This window comes from Grus americana, chromosome 18 (genome assembly GCF_028858705.1).
Source record: "Grus americana isolate bGruAme1 chromosome 18, bGruAme1.mat, whole genome shotgun sequence".
In the NCBI taxonomy this organism is placed as follows: Eukaryota; Metazoa; Chordata; class Aves; order Gruiformes; family Gruidae; genus Grus; species Grus americana.
Genome location: NC_072869.1, coordinates 3,058,800 through 3,078,411, shown reverse-complemented (window position 1 = coordinate 3,078,411; position 19,612 = coordinate 3,058,800). Strand labels below are relative to the sequence as shown.

The window sequence follows — 19,612 nt, the reverse complement described above, 5'->3', positions numbered from 1 at the left end:
ATTTCACAACCCCTACGTTAGTTTGTGTTTCAGCTGTTGCTGTAGATACTGTAGCTTCTGTCTGTGCGTGTTTTCTTGTTTTTCTCATCTTTCTATGGTCTTACAGATGTAAAAACTGAAGGAGCATGTAAGTTCAGGGTTTCCAAAGGAAACTGTGGTCTGAGACATGCAAAGAAATGTCAGTGGTAGAGGGTTATACTTGTGGTTAGTAACTGTTTATTTGTTTTGCTAAGTAGAAGCAGGTGTCGCAGAAGAGTCAGGGTGTTTGGGGAAAAAGGCAGAAAGGTTGCGTTGCTCACACGGGTTGGGGGTTGAAAACCTTCTAGCCAGTATGAACCATATTGTGTTCAAATACAAGAAGCAGAATGCAGCGGAGAAAGGGAATGATTTTGCTTTAGTCTTTCAACATTAAGATCAAAATCTTTCCTATTTCATTTTCATTTAACGTGTTACATCTTGAAGACCTTACTATCAAGGAATGTGTGAAGATGATAGCGAAACAGTGGCAGGAATCCAAACGTGTTCACCAAAACCCCAAAAAGGTTCAAGGAGAGCCGCAAGCGGTTATTAAAGTGGCTTGATGTGCTGCAGGACTAAAGCGTATGGGCAGAGTATATCGTATACGCAGAAAAGCTCATGTATTTTAAAGGGTTACTTTCTGTCGTTTACTACGGACTATTTTAAAATTTACTGTCTGACAAGAAACTACCAGCGCGCTAAAAATTCTTCACTGAAAAGCTAATGTTTGTATCATCTCTTGGCTGACGGTGGTTGCTAACGTGATGCTGCAGTATTTGGGCTCTGCTGATGCCACGTGTATCCAGGGATGTTTGTCTTCATCACTCTTGAACACTTCTTTTCTAAACAGGGTCCGGGGTGTGCTGCATCCCACACAGCTGCAGGCGACTTGTGCCGTTTATTTCTTTGTATTTTATAAGATTCTAATAATAAAATTGCAGGAATGAGAGTCCCTATGTAGAAGTAAAAGGGTGTTTGCAGGTGAAAGGGGCAACTGTGAATGAACAGCGGGGTGTTGGGGGCCTGGCGCGACTCAGCACGTGGTACGTGCCAGAATCTGTCCCTGGCGTGGGTTGCAAGGAGAGGAGCAGAAGTCTGGTTGCATCTAAGAGTTTGCATGAAGACCGAGAGGAGATGCCTTGAACTTTAATCCAGGTTATTTACATAGTTTCTCTCTTTCTTTTTTTTTTTCTTTTTTTTTAAATCAGGTTCACAGATCTAATTGGTGCTTTGCGTGAGAGGTTTAATTTCCTGTGTCAGGATGTTATTTTTAATTACTGTGACCAGGATTTGGTTACGCTTCTCTTTTTCTTTACATCACCCAGGTAGGATGCTTCCTCCTCTGTGCCGGTAAATTGACTCCCTCCTCCCAGGGCCCCAAATCAGGCTGACGAGGGAGAGTTCCCACTGGGCACAATTTTCAGGATTAATTTCTGCTCTCTGCTTCACAAATCTACTTTTGTGCTCCCTTCCTGGTCTTACACACTGTGAGCAATTAGATTCTCTAAGGCCTGTGAATTATCTGCTATTAAAGGTACACACCAGAGTGCATCTATATATATATTTAAAATTACTCTTTTGAAATAGAATCACTTATACATTCTGATATTTATTGCTGTTGTTTCCTTGCTTATTAAAATTGAATTTGACATATAGTTTATGTCCAGTTATCACTTTACACACTGTTAGCTGACCACTTTGGCCCCCGTTGCTGCGCCGAAGGTGCTTTTTTACCGAGGAGAAATCCAAGACGTAGGTCAGGCTGCAAGATCAGCGTCCAGTCCTTGAAGACAAACACTGAGGTTGAAATCCTCGTCTCATTCAAAGCTGTGCAAAAGGGGTTGAATAAAAAAATCTCTGAGATGTGAAGATGCCAGTGTAGATGTGGGAAGGATAGGGGCCATCTCACTGAAAACGTTTTATGAGCTAAAGCTTGAACGTGGCTTTGTATTTAAATATTTGGGTGATCTATTTGCATCGGGATTTGCTGTAAGTGCTGTTGGGGGAGCGGGTTTCCACCTTCCCTGACCTGAGTGCTCTTGATTGAGATATTGGCAGAACCTGGGAAGGGCTCTGGCTCCGCACGGGGGGCAGGGGGAGAACAGCCAGCAAAAGGGAGAAGAAGCAGACAAACTGCCTCTGTGCTTGCGGACTCCTTTCCAGGTACAGTTTATTTAATGTATTTTACTTCTGGCAGAGCACGGGGAATCGCATGGGTTACCGAAGGAGGGGAAAGTCTCGTAAGGCCGGCAGGGGTTTCTGTGCGGGTGAGGGTGGGCACGAGCGTTGCTGGAGCGGCAGTTTGGGGTTTGCGAGCTGCGATGGTATGCGGGCAGGCACGAAACCCCGCACTGCATTACGCGCGGCCGAGGCTTGAGCAGCAAAGGGCCGTGTTTTGCGAACAGCGAGGGAATGACTGCGCGTCTGTCGTTCAAGGGCTCGCTGGAGGTCGGGGAGCAGATTTCTCTGGTGGTACCGAGCGGCGTGCAGGACGGGGTGGGACGTGCCCCCGCTCTCGCCCGTGGGGGATGGCCGGGGGCCGTGTGCTGCGGGGCCGGTGGCGTGGCCGCCTCGCCTGGACTCCCCAGCCCGCGCTCCTCCCCTCGGCGTGGATGGGGACGGGGAGGAGCGGGGCTCCCGTGGTCACGCCGCGGCGGGGAGGACTAAAACATGGCAGGCAGCTCTGCACCGTGAGTGCACAGGCTTTTGCTTCGTGTTTTTCTGTGTCTGGGGAGGGGGGGGTACCTGGCTTCGCGCTGACTTTCTCCGGCAGTGCCCAACTGCCCGGCATCCTTTGCCTGGTGGGACCAGTTGGCAGGAGCCCATCCCAGCGGGACGGGAGGCCTGCAGCGTCCGATAGCACCCGGGGGTGCCCCACAGCGGGGCGTGGGGGCAAGGCTGCCTGTGCCTGATGCTGATAAACCCTTGTTGCTGCATCCTGGGGTGCGTGAGGGAGGAAGATACAGGCGCACGGGGTGTTCGGTGGCCGTTTTTGGGTACGGTGAGGGCAAACTCGGAGCGTGCATCGGAGGCCCGGGGCTGCAGCAGGAGGAGGGGAAGGGAGTGATTTCACAGCGGGCAGGGAGCCCTGCGGTGTGTGGGAAGGAGCTGGCTTTTCTGGGGGTTCAGCTCGAAGCAGGGCACGGGCTGTTGCTCCACGCGTGTTTTCCAAGATCAAGTTTCCTGGTGTGCACGTTGCAATATTCGGAAAGGCTGCCTTGTCCCCAGCGCTGCTGTCGGACGAGCAGCAGAGGCACATCCTGTCCTGCATCCGCAGCGATGCATCCCGTCCCGCGGCAAGGCTGGCTTCTGGCGCCGGGATGCTCTACTCTTCCCTCCTCTCTGTGCAAACCGGAACCTGTTTTCACACCTGGTACAGGTTCTCTTAGAGAATGCAAGGTGGGAGTGTCAAGGTGTAGTAATTGCTGTGCTAGCTCCTGCCTGCGGATGCTGCGTCTTGAGTAGAAGTGGCCACGCGTGTCGAGGTGCCCTCAAATCCCCGCTGCGCTCCAGCTGCCAGGGCCGGCTCCGGCACGGACACACAGCCGCTGCGTGGTCACCACCGGCAGAGAAGCCGGGATGCAGACCCGCGAAGGGGGAGGGTTTGAGTAACTTTGGCCAAGCACTGTGCCTGGGAGCGGATAAAAGGCTCCAGCGGCAGGTTCGTCTGAGTGGCAGAGTCAGAATCAGGCCCTGTCACGTGTCTTCGTATCCTTTCGGCCATCTGTGCATCCGTCACCGCGTTATTTCGTCATTCCTTTACTGGCAGTTTATACCCACTGCAGGAAACCTTGCCCACCATCACACGCGGCGTGGAGGTGGAGCGGGGGCCACGAGGACGGGCTGCCGAGCTGGGGGCTGGGGCTCTGCGAGGGGACCCGACCCCGCTCACTTGGTGCCCAGGGCGGGGGTTAGGAGGATGCTCAGCGGGGGTTAGGAGGATGCTCAGCTCAGGCAGGAGCATCACCCTGTTACTGTGCGTGGGCAGCGGTGCATGGCTGCCCCGTGCCCTCCGTGCCCACCCCCTGCAGTCCTTGAACCCCAGGTATAACTTCACAAATGGCCTTCGCTTTTCACTGGTTATTTTGGGTCTTTGTCTTATTTTGCAACAGTAAAAAAAAACCCAAAAAAACCAAACCCAAAAAATTACCAGCCACATCAACAGCAAAATGCAAAAGCCTTGATGTGCTTCAAGTGCCCAATTTTGCTGTGTTCCCATAGCACAAGCACAAGCTGGTGCAGATTAAAGCGAATTAGCGGAGCAGGGAGGCAGGACGGTAGGTACCAGCCTCGCTGAGGAGAGCAGGTTGCTGAAGCACGGGGTGATGCCCAGCGCCCTGGTTTGCCATCACCCGACTGGGTCTCGCTGCTGCTCGGGCCCTTTGGGGCTGGTTTGGGCCGTTCCTCTGCCAGGCTGACTGCGGCAAGCAGCCGGCAGCGGATAAAGTAGAAAAAGACACTCACAACATTAATGAAAGCTTTGACAAAAAGGAAGTGAGGGAAACTATTGTCTCCTTGGCCTTATTCTCATAATGTCTGTGTGTAATAAGTCTTTTGGTTATGCTTGTGGCTTCTGTGACAAAGCAGTGATTTAGGGGGCTGTCTTTAACAGAGGCAGAGCTGCTCACGCAGGCCAAAGTGCTGGTGAGTAATATTTTACCACAAATTGTTGTAACTGGAGCTTGACAACTGCAGTAGGAAGGGGGGTGGGGGTTCGCCTTTGATTTATTAGATGACTTACTGCAATTTGCAAGAGCGAGCTTTATGCTGGCGCGGCCACGAATTTGCGAATCCTGCAAGTAAAAGTCCACGCGAGTGGAACCGGGGAGGGGAAAACTCTGCGTCTCGCTGCCAGGGTCCCCAGAGCTCGGCTGGATCGGCGGGAGGCACGCACGCGTCGCGGCTGCAAACCGGCTTCTCGAACCGACGGCACCTTGGGATGCCCGGGAGCCTTTCCCGCGTCACCGGCGCGGCGTGCCGGTGGGAACCAGAGGTCCTGTCTTTTGGTGTGGGCATCAAGTATAAAATAATCCCTCTGGGCAGCAGCGCTTGCTTTCTCAGCCTTCAAACCAAGCCGAAAGCTGAAGGGATGTTTTCCTAAACCCGACCTGTGAAGTATCTTAAAGATGAGCGTTAAAGAGGGAGGGAGGGAGGGAGGAAGGAAGGCTGCTGCTTGGGCTTGCATCACTCTCAAAATTCAGGTCATGTTTACTACGGGCAGCTGGAAAATGATGATCTCAGATGCTAACAAGTAACATCTGAAGGGAAGCCTTAAAACATTCAAGCTGTTTTGTAAGCACCTACTTTACTTTTTTCCCAAAATCAGTTTAGCTATTTTTAAAGATTCATTTGTCCTGTTAAGTACCTGATGTCTGCTTATCTAAAAGAAAGAAGTGAAAAAGAACAAGAGGTTGCCCTTCCTTTTAATTTCAAATGGAAAAATGGTTTTGTCATAGTTTGTTTTTTTTAAAAAAGACCCCAAACAACAAACAAACTCACTGTACAGCTTCCTTTCTGTTTCAGAAAGGATAGATACCTACGGTCCGAGGGCTTTTTGTCCTTCTGCAAGCTGACCTTGTGTAATTTCCTTTATTTAGAGTTGGCTGGCACTGGCCTCATTGACTACAAGAGTTTATACAAGCACTTTTGAGAGGAATACTGAGGCTTGCAGAAGTGAGTTCTGCCTCGCGTTGTCCCCTTATTTACTACTAACAAAGTAGATACACAATTCTACTGAATAAAAATAAGTGTTCTCATCCTATTTTGTTCTGGCCTTAATGCCATCATACCAGGATAACAGAGGGGTTGTGGGCAATTGATTTAAACCAGGTGGGAAAAATTACTCAAAATTGTTTCTGTGCAGGGAGACATCTGATAGCGTTGCAGTTTTATGTGCTTTTATTTATGTGAACAGCGTGCAGCCTTTGTAATCCCTTTTTTTTTTTTTTTTGGTGTGTGGGGGGGTGTTTTTGAGGAAGATGTTGCAAATAATGTTTGTTCACTGCTGTAATTGAGTCAGAGTCAAATTTGGAGACAGATTAGCTTCCCAGGACTTTGGTATTTGCGTTGTTTGTGCCGCTTGCATGTGCGATCACGTCTGTTCTAGGGCTTTTGCAACCAGAATGAAAACAAATTGCACTTAATACGTATTATCAGTGGCGTGATGATTCCTTCGACAAGCAGTCCATTTGCAAGTCGAATACATGCATTGATATGTGGAATTAAGCAATGCGGCAGCATTGCTCCTTGTAGGGTTTGGTGCTGCTGGAGTTAGGGGCTAAGCGGGGAAGGGCGTATCTCAGCTGGCGTAAAAAGAAATGAGGTTTGAAGGAGAGAAAATTGCCCTTTAACACAACTGTCCTGCTATTTAGTAGCTTGATTTCTGATACATGAGCTGCCTAGCCCGGAGAAAGCATTCTGCAATTCAGAGATGATAAAATAATTACATGATTGCATGCTTCTTGAAGACGCAAGGATAACGTTCCCAAGTGCCACCAATTCCGTTACCACTCAGGAGAAGAAAAGGCTCCTTCTAATCACGCCTCCTCGGGTAAGGGTTTACAAGAGTACCCTCGAGGTCGGCACTAATCTACCAGCTTCCAAGCAACTCATTTTAAAAAAAAAAAAAAACCAAACCCGTAGGATTGCCTAATTTGCAGGGTAAACACACTACTTCAGGCTGAGGAAGCGGCATGTGATGACCACGAGCCCTTCGGGGAGGGGGAAGCGGGGCCAAAGCCTGCGACAATCCCTCATCCGAGGGAGGGAGAAGAGGGAGAGGAGGAAAGTTTCTTCATTTTCTTTATTAAAAAAAAAAAAAAAAAAGAAAAAAAAAAGAAAAAGTTTATTGCAAAACTCAGTGTTTTAGAGTATTTCCAGAGTCCGCTAGCTACGTTACAAACAAATCAGTAAGTCTGGCTTTGAACGCATTAAAGCCTGCTTCTGGGTCTTCTGCGCCCGCACACACACATACTCACTCGCTCCCCTGCTCGTGCCGCGACACAGACAGGAACAGAAATGTACTGTGAGGTCAGTGACAAACATATTATTTGATCTGTATTGGAAATTGTTGTAAAAAAAAAATATTAAATTACAGTAGAACCTCGCAAATCTGCAGAACAGGGAGCTTCCACACACACGCAAAACCTGGAGGCCTTATTCCACTTCCAAGCAGAGTTGTGATAGCAAAGTGCTGTAGTGAGGTCTCGTATCACAAAGACTTCAATAATCTTACAATTATAGTCTACAGAACATTTACCAAAATGCTTGAAGTATCATAAATTAACAATAAATAAAAAGTACATCTTAATGCAACATCGTTATTTGTTCATTTACTCACTGATTCACAAAACTCTAGTTCTCTGTAAGGGGTCTTCCAGTCCTGGGTGCAATGCAGCGAGGTTCTGCTGGCCGTGATAAAGTGCTGAGGCAGAGGAAGGACGCGAGACCGCAGGTCTCGGGCAGTGAGGATGGATTGCTCTAGCCACTTGGGTGCAAGAGTGCCTGTTGCTCTTTTTTTTTTTTTTTGGGACATGTAAGACAGGGGAAAAAAAAAAAAAAAAAAGAAAATCAAGCACCTTCCCAAAAAGAGTTGGTTTTGGTGGTGGTGGTTGGGGTTTTTTTTTTTTTTTTGGGGGGTGGGGGGGTGGGTTTTTTTTTTTGTTTTTTTTGTTTTTTTTTTACAGATTGTCCCACATTTCTATGGCTGGTAAGATACAGACAGGTCAGCATAGCACTTAATGCATGATGCCACTTCCACTGAAATACACAGAAATAGTGGTTTGGGTTTTTCCCCCACACCTGAACACTTGTTTTATTTGTCCCCCTGAGTTGCCTAGAGGCGTTACGATGCACATAGGTGGGGTAAGCAAGCTTGTGTCACCATGAGTGGGACTCTCCCATTAAGACTAAACGAACAGCTAGTACATTATCTTCTACCGCTCCCGTCACACCTTCAACGTGCACAGGCTCCAGTTCAGCAGCAAAAAAAAAGAAAACAACCAACCAACAAACCTCTCGCTGACTTTGGGGGAGCCAGGGAAGGGGGTACGGCTCAGAGCAGCCGCCCCGTGCCCCCGCCGGTGGGGGATGCGGGGAGCAGACAGAGCGAGGGGGTGGGGAACGTGAGGCTTCCCCCGTTCCTTCGGTGACGCAGCAAAGATTTCCTTGTGCACCTGTAAGCAAAAGGTTTCGGTACATTAAGACATACTGGGCCAAATCCTCCCTGCGGGGTGGGCTGGTTACGGCAGCGGAGCTAGGTCCATTGACACCAGCTGAGGCCTTTCGGAAAGTGATGCTGGAGCTGTAGTTTATTATTTTTTTTTTTTTCCTTTTTAAATAACAACTGGGTTACCTAAGACCTACCTATTAAAAACAGCTACACTTTATGCTGTAAGAGTAAGTTTCCCAACAACTTCACAAGCTAGCAATACAAGATAGGTATTGAAGAGATTGATGTAAAGACAGCTTTCCATTATGCAAAAGATGATTTTTCCTCTCCAGTTATTTAACCTAACCTCTTTTAACAATCTTAGAATAAATTAATAAATACTAGTTAAATTAGAAACAGTACTATCAATAGAAAACAGTTCTCAGGATACCAATCGGGAGAAGAAAAATTATCTTATGAAGTATGTGCAGTAATAACTGGCCATAAAGACATATGGAGCCTCCAATTTCCCAGCATTTGTGACGTTCAAGTTAATTAGAAGAACATTAGCAATGGTTTAAGTCAGCTATCTAGCCTAGCCTCCTCCTCAAATCTAACACACGAGTCCATATTCTTCCAGAAGATGATGCAGTTGGCTACTGGTGGTGTAGGAAACGCTCGTCTCCAGTTCGTATCATTGGTTTCTTGACTGCGTGGAGTTTCGGTAGGGGACGGGTGAGGACAGTCAGAGGCTGAGCTGCTTCTGCTGTTGCTGTTCTCAGTTTTTCTGGGATCCGTTGAACCTTTAGCTATGCTTGGTATCAGGAAAGCAGGAGTGTGCATCACATCTTCATGCTAGACAAGTTATTCTTATGTGGCTATCAGTATTTTCTATGGAGCTTTCCATTGTTGGTTAAAAAAGTTCTTTCTAATAGTAATAAAAAAGTTGTTGGTAGCAACTGTTCACATTTAAAATTTCACATTCCCTTTAGAATGTAGTTTTAAAATGTGGAGCAGAGCTGATGGTTTCCCCAGTCTCACGCCGAGTACATTAGATGGAGAAGGAACAGCGATTTTATGCCATGCTCTCACAGCCTTTTCCTGAATTTTCTGCTTTTCCAATATCCATTTCAATAAAGTCATCTGGTAAGTCTGGTACGACGACCTCCGCCGCGCTCTCCTCTGCGCACGGCTGCTGGCGGTGGCACAGCCCAGCCTTGCACGGTCTCACCAGGGACAGAAACACAGCACCCAGGACCATGCCAGCAGCACAGGAGTAAAAGGCTGAGCTGTAGTTCTGCGTCGTATCCACTAAGACACCTAGGGAAAACACGTTTACAGCAGTTAGCCACGACCGGCTCTCCCTCTCCCATCCATCCCCCCTATAGGATTTTTAATTTGGGAACCACTGCATCATTTTATTTCCAATCAAAAGCTACTCAGTGGCAAACAGATGCTACCTTAAAAAAAAAAAAAAAAGTAAAACCATTGCATTCAGGGCCGTGTAGTGTCATCTTCAGGCAAGTCAGAACCCTTCGGGCACTGCAGGGACACTAAGCCCGAGATGCATCGGGCATCTATTTCTTACGCTAGAGACTTCACCTCTCTGCAGCGTACGTAGGAACACAGGCACCGTGAAAGCGATTTGTTTCTGCCATTCGCTAGAGCCTGAAGCGGTGCCAGGTTTAGGTTTTAACAGGAGCAGGGTAGCACTGCAGTATTTTCCTTCACTCCGAGGTTCCTCAGTGGAGGCTGCCTCCTCGGTGGGCCTCTGCAGAGCTGCATTGCAGCAGTCTTCTGGCTCCCAGAGTCTCCTACTACTAGTTGCAGGGCTTTTAGGATAGTACTATGATTAGCGCTGCCAGAACACTTTCTAGGCAGAGATCAGCACCAACAGCTGTCAAGCATACAAAAAAAAAAAGAAAATTAAGATGAAAGTTTTAGAGTTACCTGCAAGGGGTGGTCCGGCCAACCCAGCTAAGCTTTGAATGAAGACGTAGACTCCAGCCGCAGAAGACATCTTTGCGATGCCAACCACGTCGTCTTCTGCCAGGAGGGGAATATGCGTGCCCGCTACCGTTCCGAGCATGAACCCGAAAAATATGCTACATGTCATCAAGCCCCAGAATTCGGAGGCAAAAGGGAAGGCAAACAACGCTACAGACAGCAGAACAACGCAGATGAGTTCGATGTAGATTTTGCGGATAGGCTTTTTGTTGAGAACCCAGCCAGCTGAAATTCTTCCAAAGACCTCTGCGATGGCCATGGCGGACAGTATGTACGCAGAGTGGTCTTTGCTGATGCCAAGGCTGAGACTCAGGGGAATGATGTAGAGGGAGGGAGCGAAGAAGCCCAGGGTAGCGAACAGGCCAAAGAATGCATAACAGATAAAGCTATAGTCTTTCATCACAGAGAAGTCCAGTAGTTTGGTTTTTGGTTCTGGAGGGGTGCTGTTATTTTCAACAAGTATCTGTACGTGTTCCTTTGGTTCTTCACTTTTCGGCTCTGCTTTGGTTTTTCCAGGCACATTGCTGGGTGAGGTAGTTATTTCTACTCCTGAGTCTATGGACTCTATTGAGGTGCGTGTTTGCTCATTTTCAAGCATGTACTTTGTCTCCGTGGGCTCTTCTGGAGGCTGTGCTTTCACTTCTTCTTGCTCTTTGATGATAATGGGTCGCAGCAGTGATCCACAGATGACGATGCTTAGCTGTAGCACCCCGACAGAAAGGAGGCTGTATCTCCAGCCAATCTGCTCCTTCAAAGCAGTAATTGCTATGGGAAGAGAGCAGCAGAAGAGAGCATAACTAGAAAAGCCCAAAGTTATACCAAGACGTTATCTGAATTTACATCTAGGGAAGTAACTGAAGCTTCAATCACTGGAGGGTCCCAAGCACCTCGGCTCTTGCCGAGGCTGAGCAGAGGTCCCTCCTGCCCAGGGCCACCCAGGGGTCTTGCACCCACATTCTTCCCATCAGCTGCAGCAGACAAGAGCTAGAAGTTGCATTTAACATCTGGCTAGCAGAAGCTATCTTCTAGGTAGCCACTTCAAGGTCCCAGCAAGTTTGGGATGCGCAAGGATGAAGGTGGTGTTATTTTTAGTGAATGAGAGCAAACTCGAGTTTCCTTTCTCAGCTGACCTCACCCTGAAACCAGCTACTAGAGGAAGTGTCTTGCTCTACTCAAAGGTGCATGCCACTGCTTAATTACAAGCCTCCATCCGCAATCAAAGCAGCTTTGCAATGGGTATTAGCGGAAAGCAAGCACGCACAGCAGAAGACCACCTAACTGCAGAGGACAGGCGGTGACAGGGACGTGCTGCCTGGGGACACGTCCCCAAAAGGCTGGGGCAGTTCGGCAGCCCGTGCTAAGCACAAGCCCACTTAACCTTTAGGAGCAGTTATGTGTACTGCATATGTTTTAAATAGCTGAAGTTTCTTGGTCTTATTTTTAGCCTGCTAGATCTATATAGGGAGCCTGGCAGGCTGCGTATCAGCGAGGCACATCCTGCTCTGGCAGGCGATGCTGGGGAGAGCTCAGGCACCGTTACACCAGTCTCCAGGGTTACTTGTAACCCTGCCTGCCGGGCACGAGTGCCACAGGCATGTGAGCGACTGCTCGTGGGCTTTAGCAGCTCGTGGAAAGCTCCGTGAGCACCCTGATATCGACGGCCTTTGGCTCCCATTTGCTTGGGAAAAGGATGGGCGCAGCGTTGTGCTTTAGGCATGCATGTATGAACTCACAGTAGTCGGGCACTGTACCTGGTGCAAAGGAGAAAACAGCAAAACATTCTCCTGTAGATGCCACTGCTGTGACCAGCGAACGTCTTTTGTCAAAATACTGTGATAAAATGGTGACAGTCGGGAGGAAAGAGAGGCAGTATCCAAGGCCTGTGAATAAATGCCAAAAATTGCCATAACAACAAGTAAGGGAGGGGGAAACACCGATGCAAGAACACGTTAAGTCAGCTTTCTTGGTGGCGAGATTACAGTATCATTTCGGCCAACTCAGCAAGTCACCCTGGAAGAAAATCATTGGGGAAACCACAATGTTATTTTTTTTAAATTGGCGGGGGGAATAGAAGAGAAAAAAAAAAGAAAACCAAAACCAAGAGACCCAACCTCCCAAACCTGCTAGATAATGCCTTCTGTTCCCAAACAGCCAGCGGGGTCCACTTTGAGGACCTCGTCTGCTTAGAGTTTGAGCCTGTAACAATTGCTCTCCTAAGGCAAGCTCCTGGCCATGGATGTGAGGAGGACACCCAGGCCAGATTGGAGAGGGGGGAAAAGTGTCAGGAGAAAAAAAAAGCGATAGAGGGAGAGGTTAGAGGATTTGACCCCACAAACAGCTTTCACATCCCCAGCAATCCCAGTCAATCGGAAGCAACCAGAACAGCCGCACTAGCACGGTGGTCTGCGGGACCAAGTCCCAAGGTGGTCCCCAGGTGACACTGGGCAGAAAGCCAAGCCCTGAGCCCACGTCATCACCTCTGCTGGGAGGGTGAGGTCAGCTCAGACAGGGCAGCAGCATTTCTCAAGCACTCCCAGCGTCGCGGGGAGTAAAACCCTCCCCACCCCGGCCAGAGCCACGCTTGCGGGAAGCCGCAGGAGTAAGCAAAGAGTTCGGCAGGTACGGGAATAGGACGACTCACCAGAGATGACACCGATGGTGACATACATGTCCACAACAGTGCGGGCAAAGGAGGCGGTGACCATGCCGGTGCTGATCAGCACCCCTCCGGCCATCACCACGAAGCGGTGACCGAAGCGATTGCTGAGGACCGTTGACAGAGGAGCTGGATGGGTGGGAAAGGAAAAGAGCTGTGGTCAATACCCGAGTCAGCGACTTCACCAGCTACCGTCTCCTTCAGAGATGCTTCCTGTACCCCCACGCAGGTCTCTGACCTGCCACCTCCCCTGCCCATGGGCCTCACAGCAGAGCATCGCCCCACGGCCATCCCCGGAGCACTGCACAGCTCACAGCATTTAGATGTGCTGAAAAATCCTAAGAGACTAAGACGGGCGCGTGGCAGCGTGGGACAAGCCTGCAGCAACATCCACAGACGCCAGTGGATTTCTGTGAGGCTCAAGTTATTTCTAATCCTTTTCACTACAGAGCCAGGTTTCAAAACTCTTGTTTTCACCCCTTGCTGATGAGAGCTGAACGGCCGGGCCAGGGTCAGTGACACAGACCATGTCCCTGTACCACACAGCAGGAAATGAGATGGGGCTCAAAGGGACTTCTGGGCTGAAAGTAAGATTTCTTGGCATTTCAGGAGCACGCAGCCTCCGGGCTGTGTAGCTGTTATTTATAGCTGAGCCATTACAGACTCAAAAGTCGCAGGTACCAGGTCCTCATGTGCTGAGTCAGCAGCATGACTGCCCCTTGCACTCACACTGAACGCCTGTTACTCTTACCTGTGAAAGTCTGTACAAACACACATATGGATATTATCCAGGATATCCTGCTATTGGTTTCATCAAAGCTTTCCATCAGGTCATTAAAGAAGACACCAAATGATTTTATAATGCCGTATGTTAGAGCTTCCACAAAGAAGAAAGCAAAAGCAATTGTCCAACCCCATCCTCCGTCAGGCACTTTAGTATAAACATTTGGAGCCGTGCACGGCATTTTTACAGCTTTGACAGTCATTTTTTGATCTGGAAAAGAGGGGAGAAAGAGCCAGGCATCAGTTTAAGATGAATTTTGCTGGAAGAGGCAGCTGAAACACCACTAAGGGCACTGCTAGCCAGTCCCTGTGCTGCTGAGGGATTAAATGCAGGAGCTGGGCTGAAGTTTCTGCCTTTGTCACCCCACAGGGCTTGTTTCTGTTGGTACCCTTTGAGCCCAGGACCAGAAACTCTCCGCTTAGCACCCGGGCGAGCTGTTCCCATCAGCAAACCCCAGCGCCTGGGAGCCGTTGTCTGTATTTTGGTGTGTGTGGGTGGATGGATGCCGTTTGTGAAAGATCCACCGCGGGACCCAGCGTGGGCTCGTGGAGCCGCAGGACCTCCCCAGGAGCACCCATCCTCCCCACCACACCCTGCTGTCTGGCTTAGGGTGGCCGGTGACACCTCAGTGCCACCCCTTTGCTGCGGGGTCGGTCAGTGTTACAACCCACCATCGCACCCTGCGGTGTCCTGACCCCACTGAGCGGCTGCTGGCGCTTGGGGCAACAGGAGCTCCTCGGGAGCCTGCCTGTTCCCCAAAATGGCTGCTCCAGGGCTGCCAAGCACCCGTTGCCCACAACGTGGTAACCCGGCAGTAGCGGTGGTGCCACCCCCACTGTCACCAGCTCCCCAGCTGTCCCCTGCAGCCCTGGGGGTCACACCCCCCCATCCCCCGGGGCAGGAGGAGATCACCCCGTATGGCATGGTGGGGGTTGTGCTCTTCAGCCCTGCTCGGTGTCACCGTGGATGCGCAGGGGCAGCTTTTGCCCTGCACGGGCTCCCCGCCGTACCCGAGCACCGCCACACCTGCGGGGGGGGGGGGGGGGAACGGACGGACAGGGACACGGACGGACCGTCCCGGGGTCAAGCCCCGGCGCTGGTTCCCAGCGGTCACCCCGGGACAGGACCGCGAGGTGGCCGTGGGCTGCCGCCCCGTGGGCTGCCTCCGGCCCCACGCCCGCGGTGTTCCGGGCACGGCGTGAACCTGCGGTTCTTGCGGGCGGCGCGTTTCCTCCCCGCGCCGCCGTCCCCAGCAGCCACCAGGCATTTCCCTCCTCCATTTTATACACCAGATCATCGGCACGACTCTCGGCGGAGGAAGCCCGAGTGGATCCGGCACCGCTCCCCCATCCCACTGGGGAACTTCTCACGAAGGACCAGGCGAGTGCGTGCGCGTTCCCGGTGCCACCGGCACCAGCACCCACCGGGGACCCGTGAGCGGACCCACGGGAGCCTGGCTGGATGGGGGATGCAGGGGTCCACGCGAATGGGTCCCTTGAGCGGGGCGTGGGGCTCTCAGTACCCCGCTGACCCCTCTGCGGTGCTGCGCGGTGGCTCAAGGCTGGTGCACGGCTCCCTTGGGGGCTCTTCTGCCGAGGGATGGAGCGAGGCGTGGGCTCCAGCATCCCTCCGGTGCTGCCTGCGCCCAGGCTCTGCTGCAGCCCGGCGGGCCTGGGGGGGCAGGACCACCGCCGTGTGCCCAGGCGGGAGTTGAGCCTCTGCCCAAAGTTTGTGGGAAGTGCCTGGATGCCCCCCGAGAGGGGCACCAGGTCTGCAATGAATTCCTGTGTCACTGCACAAGGCATGGGGGGGGGAGAGATTAGATCAGAAGGAAGCACGCTATTTAGAAGCAAAAAAAAAAAAAAACCCACCCAAAACCCCACAAACGCTGGCGTACATTATGTACATTTAAAAATGAAAATAAATTATGATAGGGGAAAAAAAAAATTCAAGTGCCAGAGCTGAGGAGCCCAGTGCGGCCCCCCCTTCCCTGCATCACTTTCCGAACATTTCAGACCTGATTTCTGCATCGCCACCGCCGCACCGGCTCCTCGGCGGGCGCCGGGGCCGCCAGCTAAAAATAAAGGGATGCGGAAAAAGGGAGGGTGGAGGGAAGCAAAAAAAAAAAAGGCAGGAAAATTAAAAAATAATAATAATTAAAAAAAAAAAGGCAAACAAAGACCCCCCTCCCCCGGAGTTCCCGGGCGGGAGCCCACTCACCGGGCGGCGCTGGGTGCTGCGGCGGGGCTAGGGGCTGCCCATGGCCGGGGCAGGGCGGGCGGGCGACCCTCGGCGGCGGGGCGGCGAGAGAAGGCGGCCCCGCTGCCCGCCGGCCTCCGGCCGCTGCTGCTCCCGCTGCCCGCGGCGGCGGCTGCTCTGCGCTCGCTCCCAGCCCTTATATACCGGCTGGAGCCGGTCTCCGCCGGCGGCTCCGCAGCGCCATGTGCGCGCCGGGCCCGGCTCGCCCCAGCGGCGGCGCCGGCACCGCGTGTGCGGCGGAGGGGCGGTGCTGGCAGCGGGGGAGTGCGGCCTCCCCCCCCCCCCCCCCGCCCCGCCCCGGCCCCGCTCCCAGCCCCCCGGGCCGGCACCTGCCGGAGCGGTCCGGGCTTTCCCTCGCCGCCCCCCCCCGCCTCCTCCCGGCCAAGCTGCAGCCCCGCGGGGGGCGGCCGGGGCTGGAGCAGCGCCGGGCGCAGCAGGTCCCCGCCGGTTCGGCCGAGCCGGAGCCGAGGCCGTGCTGCGGGGCGGGGTGCCGCTCCCCGGGGGTCGCCGGGTGGAGGAGAGGGGGCAGAGCAGCGGTAGCAAAAACCCCGCCGGTGCCACCCCCCCTCCACCCCCCCCGCCGCTGCCCTCGGTGAGCGGCACCGGGAGCGGGTTTGGGTCCCCCCTAAAGCCAGCCCGCTCCCGTCCGGTGCCGAAGTTTTGGGCCCTTTGCAGAAAAGGCCTCGATCCCCTTATGGGAAAGGGATGAGATGGTGCGAGTTGGGGTGCAAGCAAAAATCCCCACACGCTTGAGGCCCTTTGGGCAGCGTGACCGGGATGCGGCCGCCTGCCTCCCTCTTCACCCCGCAGCAGCGGGACGTGGTGTTGGGAGCATCCCGGGTTCAGGCTCGCTGGGAACGGGACGGGAGCAGCTGGGATGGGGCTGAGCACACGGCGAAGCCCTGCGTGCCGTTTCTGAGGACGGCAGCGTGTGCCCATCTCCTCCGTGCTCTAGTGTGGGCAGCGCGTTTTTAGGGGAAAACACCTCCCTTATTTAGGGAGCTTAAAAAGTAGTGATTTGTGAGTCAAACTGGAAGCAGGCAAGACCGACTCACCACCTATATGGATGGGGGAGGAAGGGAGCGGGAGGGGGGGTTCAGACATCTGGCATGGAGAGCACGGGACAGAGGTCTTTCCCAGCAGTGCCTGGCAAAGGGGAATGGAGCTAAAATAATGAGCGCTTTAGGGTTTCCCCTAAATTTCCCTGAAATTGGTAAAAAAGAGGAAAAAACTGACAGCTCTGCATTTCCCAGCTCACTGTGCCACAGCCACCGCTACCGCTGCATCCCGGTGCTGGCTCGATGCGCTGGGCGTGGACGGACGCTGCCAGGGAGGTTTTGGAACCTTGCACCGTTCCCTGGGGCTCGTGGGCGAGTCACTTTTCCCCCCAGGTAATAACAGAGGGCTCGGAGTGGGGTGGTGACGGGACCCCTCCTCACCTGCCCTCCTGTGCTGGCCCGGGACCCCACCGCGGTTTGCTGGGTTAAAATGGAACCTGGCGATTCTGGGTCGTACCCCTGGAAAAACAACCCAGGTTAAAATGTTCCTTCAGTGCCTCACCCGTCAGCAAGGGCTGCTGTGTTTGATTTGGCAGGAGTCCCTTCTCTTGGTTTTTTTTTTTTTTTGTCACAATAGGCATTGCTAGGTGGGATGGCACAGGTAAGGGTAGCGGGCAGAGGGGGCAAAATTTTGCAAACTTCTGATAAATGCGGCAAATTAGCTATTGCTTTCGCTCGGTAACTTTGAGAAAGCAGCCGCTAATTTCTCATGGCTGGTCCAACGGCCACCGCCTCCAGCAAGCCGCCGATACTCTTGTCCTTGCTGGGAGGTTTCGGCAGCTTCACCCCTCGTAGTCCCATCCTGAACAAGCTAAAATCCAGGCGCTGGGCCATGGGGGGCGATGGGGATTGTGCCCTGTGTGTCCTTGGGGAGCCCCGTATCGCCCTGTCCTGCAGGAAACCCCTTCCTCCGAGGGGTTATGCCTTTCAGGGGTACAGATAAAGGGCAACCACCTTGTCTGGCCTCAAAGAGCCGATATCCCGTTACACAATCTTTTCCTTGCGAATGGGTCGCCCTCCCCGAGCTGTAATTCTTCCTGGCAGCGACAGTGCAAGTGGTTATGGGACAACAAAAGAGGTTTGTGCCTCCAGGGGAGAAATAAGAATGCAGATATCTTTGGCATGAAAAAACAAAGGCGATTTACTCCTTGGTATTTCTTGTCAGTACTTTGCATCTGTCTCTGCTTCACCTTCTCATTCCTTTCCTTTGGGCTTTCCAAGTGCAATAAGGCTTTGGGGAGCGATGGGAGCCGGAGGGGCCCTGTGGGAGGGATGGGGCTGACCGCTGGCGGCTGCAGCCTCTCCGGCCCAGGGCTTCGCGGCTCTGCTGTGAAATTCTTTTTTCCCCATGTTGTTCAGCCACTTCAGGCGAATTTCCCCTGCTGCAGCCCGGCCTCGGAGAGGGCTTGGTCATATCTTGCCGGGACGCTTTGCCCCAGCACATCCAGCGCGGGTCCGTCCCGTGCCTGGCAGCAGCTTGCACCAGGACGCGCTTCTCCATCTTCCCAGGGACTTCTGCTCTGCTCCCAGCTTGGGTGCGTGGCTGATGTTTGAGGGCTCTGTAAACCATAGTGAAAGAGAGCAAGCGTCCTGTCGGTGGGCATAAATCAGCCGGGAGCTGGAAAACAGGGCGGGCTGCAAGCAGAAAGGGAGCGTGGGCCCCTGCTTTCTGCCGCCGGATGGGTCAGGGACTTCCAGTTCATTTATTCTGCTGGGGTTCACCCAGCCCTGCTCAGCATGTGTAATGTTTTCTCTGAAAGACCTAGCAGTTATATGGGTGAAAAACATTATCCTGTCTCAGGAACTGGCAGAAATCCTAGTAAATCTGCAGAAGTATGTTTTTGTCGGTGCTGCTTATTCTGTTAGGGGAACTAGTATAAACTATTCCAGTAGAAAACCTTTTCCTGGAATAAAGTCTTGACTTTGTTCAGAGCATTGTCAGGACAGTTGTACTGGGAACAGAGCTTTGCTGGTAAACATGCCCGGACCGAGGAGGCCTGATAGGGCAGACGCAGAGCTCGTGCACCCTCTGCCCCACGGACAAACCCCTCACAAGGCACCTGCTGCCCTTTGCTGCGCTCGAATCAGAACTAAAATCTGTGCATGGTTAATTTGCAAACAAAATATGGATTTTTTTTTTGCTCCCCCCCCGGAAGCCTGGCTGTCCCAGCTGGGATGTGCCACCGTCCATCCCCTTCGGGCTGCGGCTGGGCATCCCCAGCGGGGTCAGGGTCAGCGCCGTGAGCCATGCCATGGGGGCACGTCCCCATCCTGCGTCACTCGGCAGCCGTGCGGTCAGCACGCAGCTTGAGCGATCGCTGCTGCTTGCCTGCCTCAGTTTCCCTAACTCAGTCCGGCTGATGCGAGGGGTGATGCTGGGAGCCCCCCAGGGTGGTCCTGGGATAACAGCGGGTGCCCACACCAATTTGAATTTCTCTTCCCCTGCTGTGTCCTTATCTCCCCTCTCCTCACAGCCAGGACAGGGATGCCTGCCGGGGCTTTTGGCAGGAGAATATGTCCGCTGGCATGGGTTTGGGCCAGAGATCAGAGCCGTGATGCCCTGGGTGGGGTACGAGCCCCGGGTGCTGGCGGAGGACGGCTCTGCGCAGTCGACATGGCTGGGCGTGCTTCAAAGGGCGGCAGGTTTTACTGGGCTCAGGCTGCTGCTTTCCTCTCCAGGC

General features: G+C 52.7%; 2 protein-coding genes across 6 annotated transcripts in view; one reads left to right on the top strand and one right to left on the bottom strand.

The window, feature by feature from the left end:
* The first annotated feature begins 2,167 nt into the window (after positions 1 to 2,167).
* ARSG (arylsulfatase G) overlaps positions 2,168 to 19,612 on the top strand; it is a 42,136-nt gene continuing 24,691 nt past the window's right edge. For 2 of the 3 annotated variants that reach the window (XR_008579815.1, XM_054847024.1), the window contains exon 1: positions 2,168 to 2,708. The gene's annotated coding sequence lies outside the window, so the exon portion shown is untranslated. The remainder of the gene's footprint in view (positions 2,709 to 19,612) is intronic. The other variant, XM_054847026.1, reaches the window with a different exon arrangement.
* SLC16A6 (solute carrier family 16 member 6) lies at positions 7,667 to 16,082 on the bottom strand. Of its 3 annotated transcripts, XM_054847028.1 has the most exons (7): positions 15,835 to 16,082; positions 15,632 to 15,688; positions 13,582 to 13,824; positions 12,816 to 12,959; positions 11,926 to 12,054; positions 10,118 to 10,939; positions 7,667 to 9,487 (listed from the first exon to the last, which is right to left on the bottom strand). In XM_054847028.1, the coding sequence occupies exons 2-7, from the start codon at positions 15,642 to 15,644 to the stop codon at positions 9,243 to 9,245; spliced, it is 1,596 nt and encodes a 531-aa protein (XP_054703003.1). In that variant the 5' UTR covers positions 15,645 to 15,688; positions 15,835 to 16,082; the 3' UTR covers positions 7,667 to 9,242. The 3 variants fall into 3 exon arrangements, with proteins under 3 accessions (XP_054703003.1, XP_054703004.1, XP_054703002.1); XM_054847029.1 differs by lacking the exon at positions 15,632 to 15,688; XM_054847027.1 differs by lacking the exon at positions 15,835 to 16,082 and having other exon boundaries at positions 15,486 to 15,688.

What these genes read in the sequence shown, in the direction of transcription:
- SLC16A6 (XM_054847027.1), bottom strand. Translation starts at nt 15,522, where the DNA reads ATGTACATAATGTACGCCAGCGTTTGTGGGGTTTTGG. An exon ending in CAGCGTTTGTGGGGTTTTGG is followed by an intron (nt 13,825 to 15,485) that starts GTGGGTTTTTTT and finishes CCTCTTTTCCAG; the next exon opens with ATCAAAAAATGACTGTCAAA. An exon ending in TGTTTTCTCCTTTGCACCAG is followed by an intron (nt 10,940 to 11,925) that starts GTACAGTGCCCG and finishes CTCTTCCCATAG; the next exon opens with CAATTACTGCTTTGAAGGAG.